This window comes from Ammospiza caudacuta, chromosome 4, assembly GCF_027887145.1.
Source record: "Ammospiza caudacuta isolate bAmmCau1 chromosome 4, bAmmCau1.pri, whole genome shotgun sequence".
In the NCBI taxonomy this organism is placed as follows: domain Eukaryota; kingdom Metazoa; phylum Chordata; class Aves; order Passeriformes; family Passerellidae; genus Ammospiza; species Ammospiza caudacuta.
In genome coordinates, this window is record NC_080596.1 from 987,188 (window position 1) to 1,005,492 (window position 18,305).

The following is an 18,305-nucleotide window of genomic DNA, read 5'->3' on the forward strand; positions in this document are numbered from 1 at the left end:
AATCTGCACCATAGCTTCTACTAGAATTTTCTGCCATGCTGCCTTACTGCCTTTTTTAAAAATAAACCCAGTATTTCCTAAACAATGCATCATGAATTAACAAACTCTTGTACTGAACTGCTGACTCCAGTCTTACACAAACAGAGGAACACACAACACCAATTTTTATCGAAGGGCTCTGGGGTTCTAAAGAATTGCAGACCACTAAGTCTGACTTCTGTGCTGAATAGAAGCTAGTAATAAATAACAAAATTAGTAAACCATAGACACAGCTTTTGTGGAAAAGTATTACCATCATTTGGTAATAGAAAAGAAAAATATTACCATCTTTTGAAGAAATCAAGAATTTTGTGGACATGAGTGAGGCTATAAATACAGTAACTGAATTTCCAAAACATTTGGTGAGGTTCTTTGTTTTCTTTACAGGTACAGTTCTTCAAACTATGGCAGATCTCTTAAGGTAGTAATTGCTGAAATTGTAAGCAAGTTTGTGACTTTAGCAGCATAACTGTGCTGGGACCTAAGCAGTCCACCTCTTCTTCCAGGTCATTGCTGAACAATAGGAAAGTTCTTGGAGTTGCAATTAAAATTACTATAAACAGCTGCAGAATAATTCAGGAATGCTATCTAGGAAATGAGCCAGCAGAAGAGCTCAGTGCAAGTGGAAATGATTGTATATGGAGTGTTAGACCACTCAGTGCATAGCCTCAGTGACAGATCTTAAACTCTGCATTTCCACTGGAGGAAAAAAAAGTTAAAAAAATCTTGGAGTCAAATGTGGAGAGGTCTGTCAGAATTTTAGCTCAGAGTTAATGAAAAGGGAAATGAAATAGCAGGAATAATAAGGATGGAACATGAAACATTCCTGTAGGAACTTCATGGAGCTATCTCTGATATTCCCACATCACAGAGGCACATAGCAGTATCTGTATCTGGGAGAAGAGGTTAAAACAAGCACCACATTCTGCAGTCACTGACTCAGGATGTCATTAATTTCAAGACTATAAATGCATTCAAAAGACAAGTCTGTGCACAGAAAGAGGTCTCTGAAGCATGACAACCCTGTTGCAATTTTTGGCTCCAGTGCCCCAGTGCACTGGTTGCCAGGAATGACGCTTATCCATTCTTGCGTGTTTTCTCACCAGCATATGTTTTTGGCCAGAGCTAAAGTTGTCAGGAGAAACAATCACTGTTCAAACCCAGTATAGATGAATTTTTAAAAATTAAATTTTATTTTAAAATACTCTGGGGAGATGGATCATGTACTGGTTAAACAACTCAATTCTTGTTATTCTTAGCAGCAATACTCCACAGTTATCTCTTGGGTTTACTTTTTTTTTGAGAGGACACACCTTGTTACCCAAGAGCATTCACCCTCAAACCTAGGTCCCTTTTCATTTCCTGGCACAGTGTATTTATCTTGGATCCAAAATAATCCAGAAAATTTATCACTCTATTTTTACTTCAGCTCTACCTCTGTGCAGGCTCCTGAATACAAAAAGCAGGGAGCAATTAAATTAATATCCTTCTTCCCAAAAGCTAACAATTATTTTATTGCAGGTCTGCTAGGAAGTAGGGATAATATGTAAAATCCAGTATAAATGATTGCTCTTAAGGGTCTGTCACCTATCAGGATGATAAATATAGATCAAAAAAAGGTAAAAATCACCAAATTTAAAGAAAAAAGTTTCTTCCAGCTACTGTACAGAGGTTTAGACAGGGCCTGCTAAGCCTGCTCTACTTCTTTGCTGCTAGAAATAAGGTGGAAAACAGGTATTTCTCTACTAATCCAGTTTATGTTCCCCCTGGCATTCTTTCAGAGTGCTGAAAGACTGCAGTGAGATGAGCCATCTTCTAAATTTTGTACAGTGACTTTTAGATACACCCATATATTCTTGATTTTTTAACCAAACTTATGACTCGCTCTATGTCAACACAAGTGCTGGGCATCAACACTGAAATATATTGGTTAAAATCCATAAACCAAGAGTATGTGGTACTGGAAAAATGGAAATAGTCTGATGTACCTGATGAAAAACTTGAACACACCATCCAGTGTCATTCCTCCCTAGGGGATACAGCAAGAATTAAGGCTTTTTACAGCAGCTGAGACTGCCCAGAATCACCAGCAAAGTTCCTCCTGAATCAATAAAGGCAGCTGGCAAAGCATCCTGGCAACATGTCAGACTACAAAGTCAAATCCAAGCATAGCAGAATTGAATTTCCCTTTATTGGCATTTCTTTCCTCTTCTCCCTCCAGCAGGGACAAGCCCTGAGGCTATGTGGCTTTTAAGCTGAGAGAGACAGTTCTTGCAGCACAATTTCACTGTTGCTAGCACAGCCTGGGAAAGCATTTGGCAAACTTCACTGAACAAACCTGACTGCACTGGGTAACGCTTCAAAATTCTGATGCTCGAAGAAAGAGAGGGCTGAAGGGAGCTCTACCTACCTGTGAACCAATAATTCAGTCTTTACCAGAAAGATCTCCCTCAATTAGCAATGCCAACTTACAATTAACAGCAACAACAAAAAATTACTATATTGCTCTTTGGCAGGATTCAAGTGAATGTTGAGTGGCTTTACCAGCCACAAAAGTCTTTTTAAATAGATCAGTGGAAGGAAAAGAAATGGTGCATCCAATAGGTAATCTGCTACCTTTTGCTGCATTTCTCTCTGGTATTGGGGAGAGCAGGAAAGTGAGCATGTGGGAGCCTGAAAGCATAGAGCAGTATCAGCAAATCTCTCACTGCTTCCCCCTCCTCTGTTCCCAGGAGACACACAGAAGCTATAAACCTTCAACCTACTTAGGCAATTGCAAGCATCTCAAGCATTCAATACATAAAGTAAGGGATATAATGTTGTCTGAAAAATACCTTCTGTTCACGTTGGTTTTTTACGCTGTTTTGTTTGCTTGCTTAGAACACGAAATCATTAAATACTAAAACCTAACTGATTTGAGCTGGTGGCTTTGACCTCAACAAAGGCTTATCTGCAACTGTGCTTGAAGGAAACAGTTTCCAAAATTCACCACTTCATGGCTGTCCCTCCTCTTCCTCAAAGTATTTAATAATTTTTGGGAATATCTATTTATTAATGTCCTTCAGAACAGAAGACAAATTCTGAGATCACGTTTTCAGGAACCTACAGGTGTGGAACTATTTGAGAGATACCACAGGCTGTCTGATGCTCTTCACCTAAAAATGAAGGAGAAGGAATACTTGAGTTCTGCTGCCAGAACTCAGCAGGGCAGAGCCAGCCCAGTCCCACCTGCATGTGTCACGTTGCCACCTCAGATTTGCTGTCCTTACAGAGGGAAGAAATGCCTCAGCACAAGCAGCAGTGTCTAAGGAATAACCTCCCAAAAAGAAAATGCTGACCTACACAGGCTACCCAGAACATTCCTTCCCTTTCAGAAAGATCTCTTTAGTACGAAGGACCAACTTCTGAGCGCAGCAAACAAAGAAAAGCAAAGTGCACCCCAGGACAGCTGGCACTTCCTTGCTACCAACAGCACACAGGCATGGTCCTCTCCTCTGACTGCCAGGGAGTGGAAACCTTTAGTCAGTCACCTGAGGAACACAGCACAAAGCAAAGTGAAATGCTGTGCTCATATGCTTCATTTGCTTTCAGGGAGTGCACACCACATAGCAAATTCAAGCAGCTGCACATGCATAGGTATGAGTCAGACCAACAGCTGGCCAGTTCTCTCCTACCTCGCAAAAAGAAAACAAGACCCTCCATAAAGCCCAGAGCAGACCCCAGTAACCAGCCAATGAACACCAACAGATTATTTACCACACCTGGAAACATACAGCCCAGAGACTGGCACCCAGTCCAGCGATCAGCATAGCTCCATTGCTGGGGATGAGGGGGAAGTGAAGACTCCAAAGTACTTAACATCATATCTAACTTCATACACTGCCCACAAAGCCCCAACCAAAAAACAGACTAAAAAATACCCTGCCATTAAATCAGTTTGCTCAGAAACCCATCCCTGATATTTAACAAGGAAAATTATACCACATGCAGATTAACCTGAGAGCAAAATTGCCTTCAACATATATCAAAAGTCAGAATAGACTGTGTAGACCTGTTAGTAACTCCTGAGCAAATGTTAGCAACTTTCCAAAATTTTCCCACAACAAATTATACACCCTTTCAGCAAGTAAATAAATGTTTTTTCTAAGACTGCTTCCCTCTTTAGGGCAAATGCTGTGAGAAACTGTTGGAAGATTACTCCAATCATCACTAGGGCAGATCCATACTTCTGTTACTGCAGGTAAACAGGCCGTGTTTTAAAGAGAACAGTATTTCTTTATTTCTGTTCTCTATTTATGCTCCATTTTAAAGGCATCAGGGCAAATCAAAACTGAGTAAACTAACTAGCAGAGGGATGTCTAATAAAGATAATCCTTCCTGAAGGCAAATCTTATAAAGTTATGGATTAAGAAAAGACATGACAATGAAGACTATGGCTAGCCATGGAACATACAAATCTATGCAATTTGACACTAAAACAGATGACTCCAGAGATAAATCCTATCTAGATACTATAAGTATTCATGGAAGGAGTCATTGCAATAGGATTAAGAAGAATATATGGAAACGTGGTATAGTACAGCACAGAACCAAAAGAAAACCAAAGGTTTCCTTACTCTTCTTGGCGCAGGTCATTGACGCTCCGGTCTAGTGAGATCATATCACTTGCCACCATATTAAACCCAAACTCCTTAATGCTGGCTTGAACAGATTCTTTGTAGTCTGGTCCTAAGACATATGGCTTCGCCTCCTCTCCAGGGCCACCAACAACTCCATGAGGCTCAGGCTCTTTGGGTTCAAAATTACCAAGGACTCCAGGTCGTAACACAGGGTCTGGGTATGAAAATGTCTGAGGTTTGAATGTGAGATACTGCCTCTGGAGGATGTTTTGCTGCTTGTTATCAACACCATGCTGATTTAGTTCATTTTTGGCCTTGTTTTTCCTTCGAATGGATTCCAAGTCCACTTCCACACCTTCAACATGAGGCCAAGGTACCACAGGTTTGAATTTCTCATTTCCGAGTCCATGGTCTCCTTTGTTTGGCAGGGGTCTGTTGGCTTCTTTGTCATCCTATATACACACACAGAGAAACAGCAGACCATATCAATTGATGATCCTTTATTTATTTGTATCCAGTAGCTTAATGCACTAAGAGTTGGTACTAAATATATGTTGAGCAAGCATGGAGGAGTCTGTTGAGGGGTTCAATGAACACATTTTACTAAAGCTACTACTGCTGGAGAACATCACCAGCTGTTGTCCACACTTACCTTGGTGAGCTGGTTCTAGAAATGACCGAGTGCCCAAAGAATTCCCAAAGACCAAATAGCCATGCAGGACCTGTATAGCTGAATGTAGTTTGAACTGTAGTTCAAACTGATGTGCAAGGGGCACTGACAGAGTGTTTTATGAAGGAGAAGGTGACACGGAGGCAAGCAGTGCCACAGCCCACAGCATGGCATCCTTGGCCCCACTGTTGGACAAGGAGTGCTTCTGAGGCTGCCCTGGCTCAGACCTCTGCAGGGTCCCGTGGTTACTAGAGACCTCAGAAGAAACCAGCTGGCTGGAAACCAGCCTCAGCTGGGAAAGAGAGCTGTAACCATGAGTAATGTGGCACACTCATCTGTGGCAGCCACGAGCCAAAAACCATTCCTGCCCTCCACACACACCCCTGTCCCCCCAGCTCACTCCCACCAAGCTCCTCCCTCTGCTGCAACAGCTTTTTTACAGCTGGGAGGTGACACTGGTGGCACTGGGGACAGCAGGCAGAAAGGAGATCAGCTGCATGGACACAAGCAGTCCTGCCTGGAGAGGCAGTGCTGGTGCTGAAGAGAACTGCCATGGCCATTGGCATCTCCTGCATCCTTGTTTGAAACAATTTAACCGCACTCCTCCCTCTCTCCACACTAAGAAATTTGAAGTTCTCACTGAGAAGCAGGGCTGGCATTTTGAAAACTGCTCAGCATTTTCAGTGATCAGTGGGGCTGGTGGGGTTAGAACAAGGGTGGGTGATTTTGGAAAGGCTTTGACGTGTCTGAGTGTGAAGTCTCCAGAATACAACAGCAGCACCCATGAAAGCACTCCAAAACTCACAATCACAACTTTTTCCAACACTACTGTCCAAGAGTATGACAGGGAAATGTTGCTGAAGGTTCAGATATCCTGCTTAAATTGTTTATTTGTAAGCAGGACAAATGTTAGATTATTCAGAAATCTGCAGAAAACAACACACATTTTAGCAATGTCTCAGATTCAAACAAAATTTTGAGATCAGAAGGATGTCACCCATTCCAACCTGCTGAAGGCAGGTTCTCAGTGAGGTGGGGTTTCTCAGAGGCTTGTCCAGTCACACCCCTTTGTCCAGTTTCTCAGGACAACCTGTTCCAGTTGCTTGACCCAGTGAAGGTTTTTTCCCTCATACTTCAGTAAAAGTTTCTCATATTGCATCTTGTCCTCTCAGTCTGCATGCCTCAGAAGATTTTATTTCCTTTGCTCTGCAACTTCATTTTTTTAGGGTGAAAAGATGCAATTAGATTCTCCATTTGACTTTTTTCCAGCCGAACCCAGCCTCCCTAGCAGGTCTTTGCTAGGTCCTCGCATCTGTGAACATCTCTCGTGTGTTGGGGTAGTGTGGGAGGAAAAAGCACACAGAGCTCCAAACAGCTAAGCTCTTTCTAGGGCACCCACCCATTATGCACTCTGCCTTTACTGCAACAAGGGTACAATCCTGACTCATGTCCATCTTCAATTAAACCACATAATACTTCCTACTACATCACACTATTTTCCTTACATCAATCCGCTTAAAAAACCTGCAGAAATTAAGAAAAACACAGTATACAATATTTCTAGGTTAACATGGTAACAGTGGGAGTCAGACTGGCTCCAATTCAAAATAAGGAGCTTATTCAAGAAACATTCTGAGTTCTCTGTTTGTTATAGTTTAAACAGGGAGGACATACAACATGCAGAAGTGTTAGAATATTCTGTTCTTCCATCATCATTTTTTCAGGAAATCAAAAGTCAGTATTGGAAAAGGGAAGTTTAGGGCATGTGAAAAGGCATATTTTGCAAGAAAGTCAAAGGCTGTCATGGATCTAAATAAAGCCCTGAGAGGACTTTTGAAGAGAGCATCATCTCACACTTACCCTAGAAATCAAAAGGAAGGCTTTGCCACTAGACTGTCAGAACACTGCTGAGCTCTCAGCTCACATCTAATTCCTGCTCTGAGTGCGGAGGCAGCTATAAAAGCCAACAAAACAGGCAGCATCATCAGGAAGGATGCTTAAAGACAGCATAATTTTGACTACATAAAATTTGATGCATTCATGTATTCAGTAATATTTAGTTCTGGTCTCCACATCTCAAAAGGAGTCAGAGAAAGTACAGAGTAGGGTAACCAAAATGAAGCAGAAGGTAGAAAGGTATCTTGGGATGAAAGACCAGAAAGGCCACTCATTTTTCATTTCCAAGACCCTGCAGCTTGGAGATGCAATGGCTGAGGGGTACACAACTGAAGTTTAAAATATCATTAAAGTCATGGTTAAACCCAAAGGAAACTCACTGTTTACTGTGATGGATGACAGGTCCATAGGGGGACTGTAAAAGGGTTGTGAGAAACCCTCTGAAAATCTGAATTAAACAGCTGTAGATGCTGGAAGAGTCCAAAGGGAAGGCAGCATAGAAAGTAGCCAGGTTTACACACTGCCACACTCAGTCAACCACCCTGGATCATCAGTCTCAATCAGACAGGAATTTCTTATTCCCCTGGTTTGTGTGGAATTAAATAACCTTTCATTACACTTCCATTAGCTATAAAACAGTAATGAGCTTCTACTTTGCCAATTCTTTGACTGAAGCATAACACCTCTGAAAGAAATTTGTTTGTTTTGCTGCTGTCAGAACTGACTTATCCTTTATTAGGATAACATTAGTATCCTAACATTTATTAGGATTACATTTAGCCTCATTGTAACTGCTATGCACAATTTGCATTATAATGCATTTATCTGTAGTTTCCTTCTATGCACTAAATATATTCCATATTCCATATTTGCTGGCATGGAAAAATATTTCATAAAACAAGGAAATTAAATACACAGGCACACTCATTGACCCCATTCCTCCAATATCTATGCTCAGAGGACAAATCAGATAGAAAGCATTTGTTGTGGGTTAGCCCCTGCAAGCAGCTCAGCATGACACAGCTGCTCACTCCTTCCTCCCTAACCCTGCACACAAATCTAAAACACAGCAATTACAGGGGATGCTATGAAAAAAATGAACTTAATCTCAGGATTTTATGGACATTAAAAAAAATAGAAGAGGAACTAGCAGTGCTTAGGTGCATGGTCATTTCTCCACAGATAAGCGAAACAAGGATTTTCCAAATACTGTCTGGAAAAAAAGCAAAGTCAAACCACAATCAGAGAACTACTTCAGTCACCATATAAACCACAATGCCTTAGTTAGGAGCTTCTAGGCCTTCCCCTCTCTTTTATGAATTATGACCCACACCCTCTTTTAAAAAAAAAAAAAGTATATTAAAAAAAAAATTTAATCAGTGTTTGTCCTTGATTACAAGTTTGGCTCAGGCAAAAGCAGTCATACAATAACAGCTAAACTAGAAGGCATGTGTAGGAAAAAAAAGATAAAGCACAACAACCTTCCCAAAGTGGCAAAAATAAAAGGTCTGGAAATTATTTTAAAAGCTTTGAAGGACATAGTAGCAGCAAAGTGAAAAAGTGAATGGAGGGCTCAGAAGAAGTGAGCACAACATGCACCTGAATACAGCACTTCTAGATTGTCCAAAAATGAGGGGACAGAAGCAAACCTACGAATTCTCTCACATCTGACGACAAATAACAAAACCAACAAAACCTCATTACATCTTTATAAAAAGGACACATAATACAGGAAAAAGCTTTTTCCACAGATCATTATCTTTTCCCATAGGGTTGGACCTAGGATTCCCTGCCAGCCTCCTAGATCCAGTTTGGTGCATGCTTCTTTATTTTTTGAATGCTTTTTTCACTTCTTAGGGAAATATTTGTGAGTAACTGCAATGGGTGTTTCCGAAACAGTGACGTGATATAAATAAAGTCACTATCTTACTTGCAAATAAAAAAAAGGGGGCTATTCATTGTCATTTTACTTCACAAAATAGGTGCCTTATTGCAGAAAACAAGAATGCAGTTGAAGGTATAGAAAACATAACTGGTTCCCTTTGAAAACACACCTATAAATTATACAAAGTAAAAGGAAAGACTGTGAGAGGTCTTAATAAGGCTGCAGAATCAGTCATCTGGTGGGGGGCTGGAGCTGTAGCTGGCAATAAAACTGCCAATGTGAAAGTTGTATAATCTGCTTTTCTTCAGTAACTAGTTCAAGACTGGCAACTCCCTAAAATTCTCTATTAAATAATGTTTGAAAAAAAAAAATTTAAAAAAAGTGGATTTGCTTGAGAATTTTCTGTTGAGAATTTCAGAATAAATAAAATAAGCAACGATTCCCTCAACACAGTTGTCTGACTCTCAAAGGGTTCCATCCCATGAGACTTCACACCTCCCACCCCTGCCATGGTAGCCTCCATTCGAGCAAGCAGAAATCACACCTACTACAGCTGGTCCTGCAGACCAAAAACACACACAAATGGAAAAACACCCAGCTTCTCAAACAAGGATAAAGACAGAACTTCTGCTGTCACTTAAAAAAAAAAAAAAAAGCAAAGCCTTTAAAATCACTACAACTTTTTGCACAAAATAGTCTGTTTCAAGCTCCACATGCAGCATTGCTTCTAAATCATATTTTGTTAAATCTTCCATCAAACAATTTTGTCGCAAGATGACCCTGCTGACTCAAATTGAGGCTGAAGTTGGACTGTGAGAGTTCCTACGTCAGATATGAGCAATGACATTCAAGCCATCTGGCTTGAAAGGGCCATTTGCTGTCACAGTGCCTGGGCAAAACAGCCTCCATCCTGCTATGACTCCTCTCAGTACATTGCAGAGTGATGGAATGCTGCTTACATGCTCAGTAGCTCCTACAACGACTTTTAAAACTTGTGGAAAATTAGAATAGATCATTTATGAGAACTCCAGAAACACAGAGACAAGTACCATTTGACACCAAGTTAGAGAAAACTTTTGAAGTTTAAAAATGCATGCTTGTAAAATTAACAGATTGCTAAATCCCTCCTTTGCATGCTTTGTGCAACCCAAGTGAGAAACCATGCTGTTGATGGTGTTTGTCACCAGCAGTTTCAGGAAAATAGAATTCTGTAAGTTATATTTTTACTTTCACAGTCACCCTCCATTTGGACATATACTGACAATACAAAAGTCCATTACACAGTAAGTGCTACCTCTCCATAGTAGATTTCTGCTCCCTTAAATATCCTGGGGGAAACAGAACAAACTTAAACAAGATCAATTCAAATCTACCATCCTGGAATAAATTTTGGTACACAGAACTACCAGGACTATACAGCTTTGAACCACAAACACACTGCAGTGATGGCATCTCTGAAGAGCAAGTAATCTAATCCTACAAGAAAACAACCACATCTGTTATTTTTTGGAGTCTTCAGCATGAACTTGGTCAGAAGCCACATATGAATCACAAGTCCAACGAAATAAAAAGAAATTTGATTATATAAACAAGCAAGCATTACACTATATGCATATTTACATATATATAAATATATAAAATATATTTATATATTAAAAATATAAATATAAAGATATTAAAAATACATAAATGTTCTACTCACTAAAAAATACATAACACTAAAGTGTGAATGAGGTGCAAGAGCCACAAGCAGCTCTGGAGAAATGAGTGTTGAGCAGTACTTTCATACTGATGTGTTTTGTACTCCCACTTATATCTGAGGAATGGCAAATAAGAGATTGTGGGTGGGATTTTATTTCTTCTTTTTTTTGAAATTTAATTAAAAGAAAAGCAGAGCAACTTCCTCCTTCACCCGTTTCCTAGATTTCACAGCATCTATCGAGCTGATTGACGCGTGATACACTGCTCATTGCCCAGCACTATCCTTTATCCAACTTGTTATTTTGTTTTAGATCCCAAGTAGCTCTTGGAGAGGAAACAGTTTTGCCAGGAATAGATACCTGTAATAGAGCTGCTAGTCGTCAGCACTGAGAGAAATCCCTTTCCCACTCACTCCTTATGTCCTGTGTGATAAGGCACAAGAAGGCAATCGGTAGCACATGTAACCTCTGCAGTACAGAAGTTACTGAGTTTTCAGTGGATATCAGCAGACCACAGCCATTAATATTGACTCAGCCCACTGAGAGAATAGTAAAGTAACAGCACTTCTGAGCCCCCAAATGACCTGGGCTAGCCAAGGCAAAACAATTTAGTGGGGAGTAAGATAAACAAGTTTATTCTATTTTATAGCTGACATTTCTGAGATAGGAGAGCGTTGCTTGTGGAAAAGTGGAGTGTCCAAAAATAAGAAGGGCACATAGTAAAGGAGAGGAACTCTTTGTAGAGATGTGAATTTGGTAACAGCTCAATGTTCTGCTGTAATGAAGGAGTTTGACAGAATTTAGCATTCAAGTTCCAACTGCATTAATCTACATGAGCCTCTGTATCACGGATTCCTATTAATAGATAAAAACAACCTCTTGTTATCTAGTAATGAGTCTAAAAATTAACAATATTCACTAACATCTAAGGCCATCTCTGCTGGTCTTTGAACCTGTGAGGTCAAGAAAGACACTGAGGAAGATAAGGCTTAGTTCATCAACTTTATTTCATTTTTCAAATGATTGCTCCAAGAGTTCCCTGGGCAAAAAGACCCACTAGCTCTTCCTGTCCTCTTGGATGTCATCTACTTTGTCACAGCACAAGCATTTATCTAGGACAGTGACTTGAGGCTAGTGCTGCATACTGCCACGCTCTGCAGCCAGCACTTCACAAGGTCATCCACGAGGCACAGCAACTGCTACTAAGGTATGGAAGCCCTCAGATAACAAATCCTATGGAAGAAGGAACAATACCTTTTTCAGTCGAAATAACCCAATTCCCTGGTTGTTTACCTAACAGAAGGAACATAATCAATCCTGAGTTCCACCTGTTTACTTGCAGAATATCTTGTTTAAAGACATGCCCACATTTGGATGTCACTATGATACCCATCTAAGCTTCCCATTTAAATGAAATTGTTCTGTTGTGACATTATCTCTCACTTGCAAGGGGAGCTAATGATACTTCTGTCATCCTCTTTGGCCTTGCTGTGTATGTGTCATTAAAAACTCATGCAAAGTAATGCAATCCTGCCACAACTGCTCTTTCAACTTGCACTGCTTTACCCCCTGTCCCTGCTCCTCACTCCATCTTCCAGTGACACTGCTCTCCCAGAATTTACTGCTGGATATGTCTCTCTTGGAGTCTGGATCTTCTACAAATGCAATTGTGACATTCACGTGCTTCTGGTCCAGACTCAGCAATCCCCATTGGGAAGTTCAGACACCTCCATTGAAAGCAGAGGCTACCCAGAGAGCCGGCCAGAGTGCTTGTGCTACATTCAGTCTCATAAAAATGCTGCCATTGGTCACCCAAAACTTGCAAACTTCACACTCTCACCTTCAGGAGATTTCAGAGCACAAGAAATGACAGAACATGGCCTGTACCTTACCTATGTTACATGATGGCTCCTGAGGAGAGGTGCAGTACTCCTCCAATTCCTGTGTGACAAGCAGTTTCACAATTACACTCTGCCTGACTGAAAGCAAGTAAAAATAAAGACACCGAGTGCCTCAGAACAAATTACTGTAAAAAATAGCAGTCCAAATGTCCTCATCTTCACTAGCACTCAGTGCTTGGGGAATATTGAACCAGCTCTTAAACCTACCAATCTCCTTCCTGATTGCTTGAGATACAACTCTTCCTTGGCTTTTACACATCCCATCCTGCCATTCCTGGGCCCATCTGTAATTCAACAGTCACAGTGTGCTAAAGAAGCCCTGACAAAGATCCATTTCACTCAAAGCCCCCACTTATGCCCAAGAACTTTGCAGAGCAATCACAGACTTATAGAATGGTTTGGGTTGAAAGAGGACCTTGAAGACCACCTAGTTCCAGCCCCCCTGTCATGGGCAGGGGCACTTTCCAGGTTGCCTGGAACTACATCCAGCTTGGCCTTGAATACCTCCAGGGATGCGGTGTCCACAACTTCCCTGGACAACCTGTTCCAGCATCTCACTGCTTTCACAGGAAAGACTTTTTTCCTACTCTATGGAGAGTGGCTATGGAGAGTACCATGTAATCTGGATAGTAATTAATGAAATCTAAAATAGAAAGTCTCAGATAAATACCTGAATAAACTGATATCAAAGAAATCTGACCTTGATTTTGTAACTTAAGGCTAGTTTTGAAGCAAGCAAAACAGTCTCTTATCATTAAGATTACAATCACTTCCAAGTAAAAGAAATATTCTTAAACTAAATTGCAAATGAAGCTGCTGCATTACCTAAGGGGATGTATTTCAGTGTCTCCCACACTCTAGAAATGAAAACATGTTGGCACTAGTAACCTGTGCAATAAAAAGAACACAAAACCATATCTCTGCAGCTGCTTGCTGCAGAATAACAGAAAAGCTGTTAGAGGACCCTTGATAAGACAGAAGTATGATCCAAAGCCTCTTAAATCCTCTCCTTACAGACAACACACTAAAGATGACAGAAAAACTTTAAACTCAGAAGAGCAAGAATATATTACAAGTTTATTACAACTAGACCAATCACCATTTTCAGTAGAAGAAAGCTGAAGCAATCACAGAAACACAGAATGGCTCGGGTTGGAAGGAACCTTAAAGATCTCTCAGTTCCACCCCCCTGCCATAGTCATCTCCTACTAGACCAGATTGCTCAAAGCCCCATCCAACCTGGCCTTGATCACATAGGACAGAACACAAAGAAGCACAAAAGCAAGTATCTTCCCACACACTGCATCTTTTCAGGTGTGGTTTTGCTCCTTGCTAATTAAATGGCTTCTTTGTTTCATCCTAGTTCAATTTGTCTGGTCCCCAAGGAACCAGAGACCACAAGAGACCTGCCCGCACTGATCCTGGCTCTCTTCTTGACACAAACTGGGGAAAGGCAATACTGTACATCACACAAGCTAAGTCAGCTTAGGTTAAGTACTTAAGAGTGATCTAATAAACCACCAGCTGACCCAGTGACTGCAGAACAGTCTGCCACCAACAGCTTTTCAACCACCCATAGCCTTCCCTCCTTCTCTGCCCAACAGATAAATACATTTCTGCATGCTGCAGCCTACATTGTCATTAGGATGTATTTAGCATGGTAGTTCAACTACGAACTTCTGTAGAGTATCACCCACATTAATTCATTCTTAAACAGACTGCAGTGACTCAGAGCTCCAAGCAAGAGAAAAGCACCTGTTAGTTATATTTACCCTCAAATACACCATATGGGTTACTACACCATCGATGAGACACCACACAATTAAAAAAACCCAACCAAACTAATTTGTATGCCAGTTGACTAATTTCATGCTAAATCCAGCCATTTGACATTTTACTGTATTTTAGTTGCTCAGAACGCTGTTGTGACAACAGCCAAGCCCCACGAAGAGGCTGAAGAGAAGGAGAGCACCAAGCCCTGGGGTACAGCTCTTCTACTGCAGCACCACGGAGAAAATCTGTTCCAGGTAAGCAAAGCCCAGCAGACTCTGACCCATCTTTACAAAATAAAGTCCAGTTCCTTGTCTAGTCTTGAGAGCAGAGACACTGAGGACCCAATCAATTCCAGTTTTCCTTCTTTTCCTGATGCCACTCTCCACATCAAGTCTCAGTAGATGTCAAGTTGCATCCACACACAGAAAGGCCAACACCTATTGCCTAGAAAGTTAAACCTTTTTTCACTTAAAAATATAATGAAAATAATTCTTTTTCAACTCCTCAACCTGGAGGGTGCCTTGCTGCACAAGAGGATCAGCAAGGTGACTTGCTCCAGAAGCTGATGTGCCAGCAGCTGTAGGTATCACAGGAGGGCTAAAGCAGCACAAGAACAAGGCATTTCTGAAAAACAAGCGCATGAAACTGGCTTCTAGGGACACAGCCAACTCCAGAACACTGTTTAAACAGATGAAGGCAATGGGAAATCTCCAAATACTCAGAATTCTGGTCAATCTAATCAATATCATCATTGCTCATTTTTGTAAACATTTACTGCTATGTACTTAGTTCAAACGCCACGTTCTGGTCTCCTTTTCATTTCTCTCAAATTTCCAGTCTTGTTTACAATGCTGTGATGAGGACGATGCCATTACTTACCCTATTTGAGAAGGGCAGAAGGTGAAGGTAAGAAATTTTTCCAACTCTTTCTTCCAGGCAAAAGACAAATATCAGGAAATCTCTTTGAAAACTCGACTGCAGAAATGATGGCACAAAATGCAGGATGTTTTTATCCTGTCTCCCTCCTCCAAATGTGATTAGGAGCACCACATTTGCCCAGGGCTACGTGGCTTGGAGCAATAGAATCAGATTTTGAAAACAATGTTCAGTCAGAATCATACTTAAGCTGTAGCAAATTGCTTCACAATACTTTGAATAACTAACACCTTTTCAGCCTATGATGCAAGAGAAAAAAGGGAAATATATCATAATTAGACAACTGTCTACAGCTTTTCTTTTTTAGAGGGATTTTATGAATGCTTAACTGGAAAAATTCTGAGTATTAAGAACACAATGGACAATTGCATCATCTCTATGCCGAGTTGAGTGTAAGATGTAAAAGGGCCTCTAGATTTCAGGTCTTCATGACTCCTGGAGTATGTCTTACCCTCTTTGTTAAAAAATGAAGAGGTTAAGAATGAAATTTTTTTACTGTCTTTGCACTGCAATGAGAGGCTAGAAAAAGAGGACTTTTTTTTTAGTAATGTAGATATGCAACTTTATTGATTAATAAAAATTAAGAGGAAAAATAGCCTGAGTACTTGAAAATAGTATTGTATTGATGTCTTAGCTGATCCATGTATATGCTGATCCATGCAGTCTAACTTTTTCTACAGTATTATTCTACTGATGCCACATGTTTACAGTGTCACGTGCTTGGCAAACAACTCCTGCAGTTTTTGCAACCAAATGGAAGAAAGAGAAAGCGGACATGAGAACAGAATAATTTGCAGCAATATTGCCACAATCCAGAACACCAACACCTCTCTCACTTGGATGTTTTCTCTGGTGATTTCTCATTTCACTCCTGTGCTCTGTGATCCTCAGCAGCACCACCCTGTGTGCCCTGCCCAGCAGCTCGTCTCAGCCAGTACCACTCTCACACTCAGTGCTTTGCTACAATTGCTGAGAACTTTATTCCACAGCCCTTAATAGCTCAGCAATAACAAACATCTCCTTCCCGTCCCAAAAACCTCCTTCATCCTTTTTTCCTGGGAAGCTGGGCTCTCCAAGATGAAAAGGCTTGAAACACAGCATCACTCAAGAGCTTCAATACAAGATTTGTTCTCATCACTACATTTCAACATTAAATGAAGCTTGTGACCTTTCCAGTTGAGTCATTGTTCCTTCCACATTCCGTTTCACTCTAGGAATATCCTTCATTTTATGTATATTTTTCAATGAGATCTTAAAAATAGAACTCATGTTTATTCATACGGACGTTAGGAATTATTAAGAATTTCTAAGATGTCCTCTGTCCATTTCATTTTCTTCCAAAAAGCAAAAATTATTTTTCTTTTCCTGTGTAACACTATTACACAGTGGACTAGGAAATAGCAAGGCTTTTAATTTTGCCAAGACAAAACCCATTTTATAAATGTTCTCTATAAATTGAAGAAAGAAATAGATAAAACTGTTTCTTTTGGACTGAAACAATCAAAATTTAAGTAATTAAGTTTTAAGCTGCAGAGTTAAGCAGGTAAAAACAAGCTGTGCTGGTTTTGGCTGGGGTGGAGATAATTTTCTTCCCAGTGGCTGGCATGGGCTGTGTTTTGGGTTTGTGCTGAACACAGGGCTGATAATGGGGAGATGTTTTTGTTATTTCTGAGCAGGGCTTGCACAGAGCCAAGGCCTTTTCTGCTTTCCATAGTGCCATGCTGGGGAGGGGACACAGCCAGGGCAGGTGACCCAAACTGAGCACAGGGATATTCCAGACCATGTGGAATCATGCTCAGTATGTAAAGTAGGGGGAAGAAGAAGGAAGGGGAGGAGCATTTGGAGTGATGGTGTTTCTCTTCCCAAGTTACTGTGATGGGGCCCTGCTCTCCTGGAGATGGCTGAGCAGCTGCCTGCCCATGGGAAGCAGCGAATTCATTCCTGTTTTGCTTTGCTTGTGTGCTTGGCTCTTGCTTTCTGTATTAAACTGTCTTTATCTCACCCTGTGCGTCTTCTCACTTTTACTGATCCAATTCTCTCCCTGATCCCACTGGTGGGGGAGAGGGGGAGCAGCTGCCTGGGGCTTGGCTGCTGACTGAGCTTAACCCACAACACAAGCATTCACTTTGTAAAAACAAAAGAGTTACCATATATAACCCATAACTTTACTATAGATAAAATCCAACTTCTATTACTTTTCAGAAAAAGCTTCAGAAAGAAACAAGAACTATCATCAATTGTCACATTCTATGTGGCTGATGCCAGCTTCTCTGGCTCCTCAGGCATCAACAATGAACACTGCACTGGTTCAAGCCTGCAGAGGAACTTCATTGTTGTTCCTCAATCATCTGGGACAGGTGGATATTTAAAAATCATGCATTTCTTTTATATAACTCAGCAAGTAAATGACATTTACAATACAATAAATCCATCACTAATGGACACGCTTGATCAAGAGATGCACTTTTCTGTGCTGTATCTTGTCTGCCTCAATTTTTAGAGAGAGATATGTCAATCTCATTTCATATTTCTTGCTATTAAGGAGCAAACTGCATGATTAGATTTTCATTTATCTTGAAATACTGTAATCATTCTCAAGCTTTACCATAGTCTACTTCTGTCTTTTTTTAAATTGCTTTTTAGAATTTGATCAACTCTACCATTTTGAAAGCTTCTTCAAGGAAACAGCCAGCTAAAGCAAAAAACTGCATTGTACACAACTTATACATACAGTCCAAAACCCGCTTCTACAAGTTTCATCTGAACTCCCAGAAGATTTCCAAAATTCAGAGTATTATTGTAATTTCCTTGTGTACTGCTTGACTAGACAAGAGAAGGGAAATAACTTGTGATCAATTGTGTTCTCTGTGATTTGATCTCATCTTT

General features: G+C 40.6%; 1 protein-coding gene across 2 annotated transcripts in view; it reads right to left on the reverse strand.

The window, feature by feature from the left end:
• The window catches only part of GALNT7 (polypeptide N-acetylgalactosaminyltransferase 7), a 71,621-nt gene that overhangs the window by 35,664 nt on the left and 17,652 nt on the right, over nucleotides 1-18,305 (reverse strand). For both annotated transcript variants that reach the window (XM_058803404.1, XM_058803405.1), the window contains exon 2: nucleotides 4,656-5,110. In XM_058803404.1, the coding sequence (XP_058659387.1) occupies nucleotides 4,656-5,110 (455 nt within the window). The remainder of the gene's footprint in view (nucleotides 1-4,655; nucleotides 5,111-18,305) is intronic.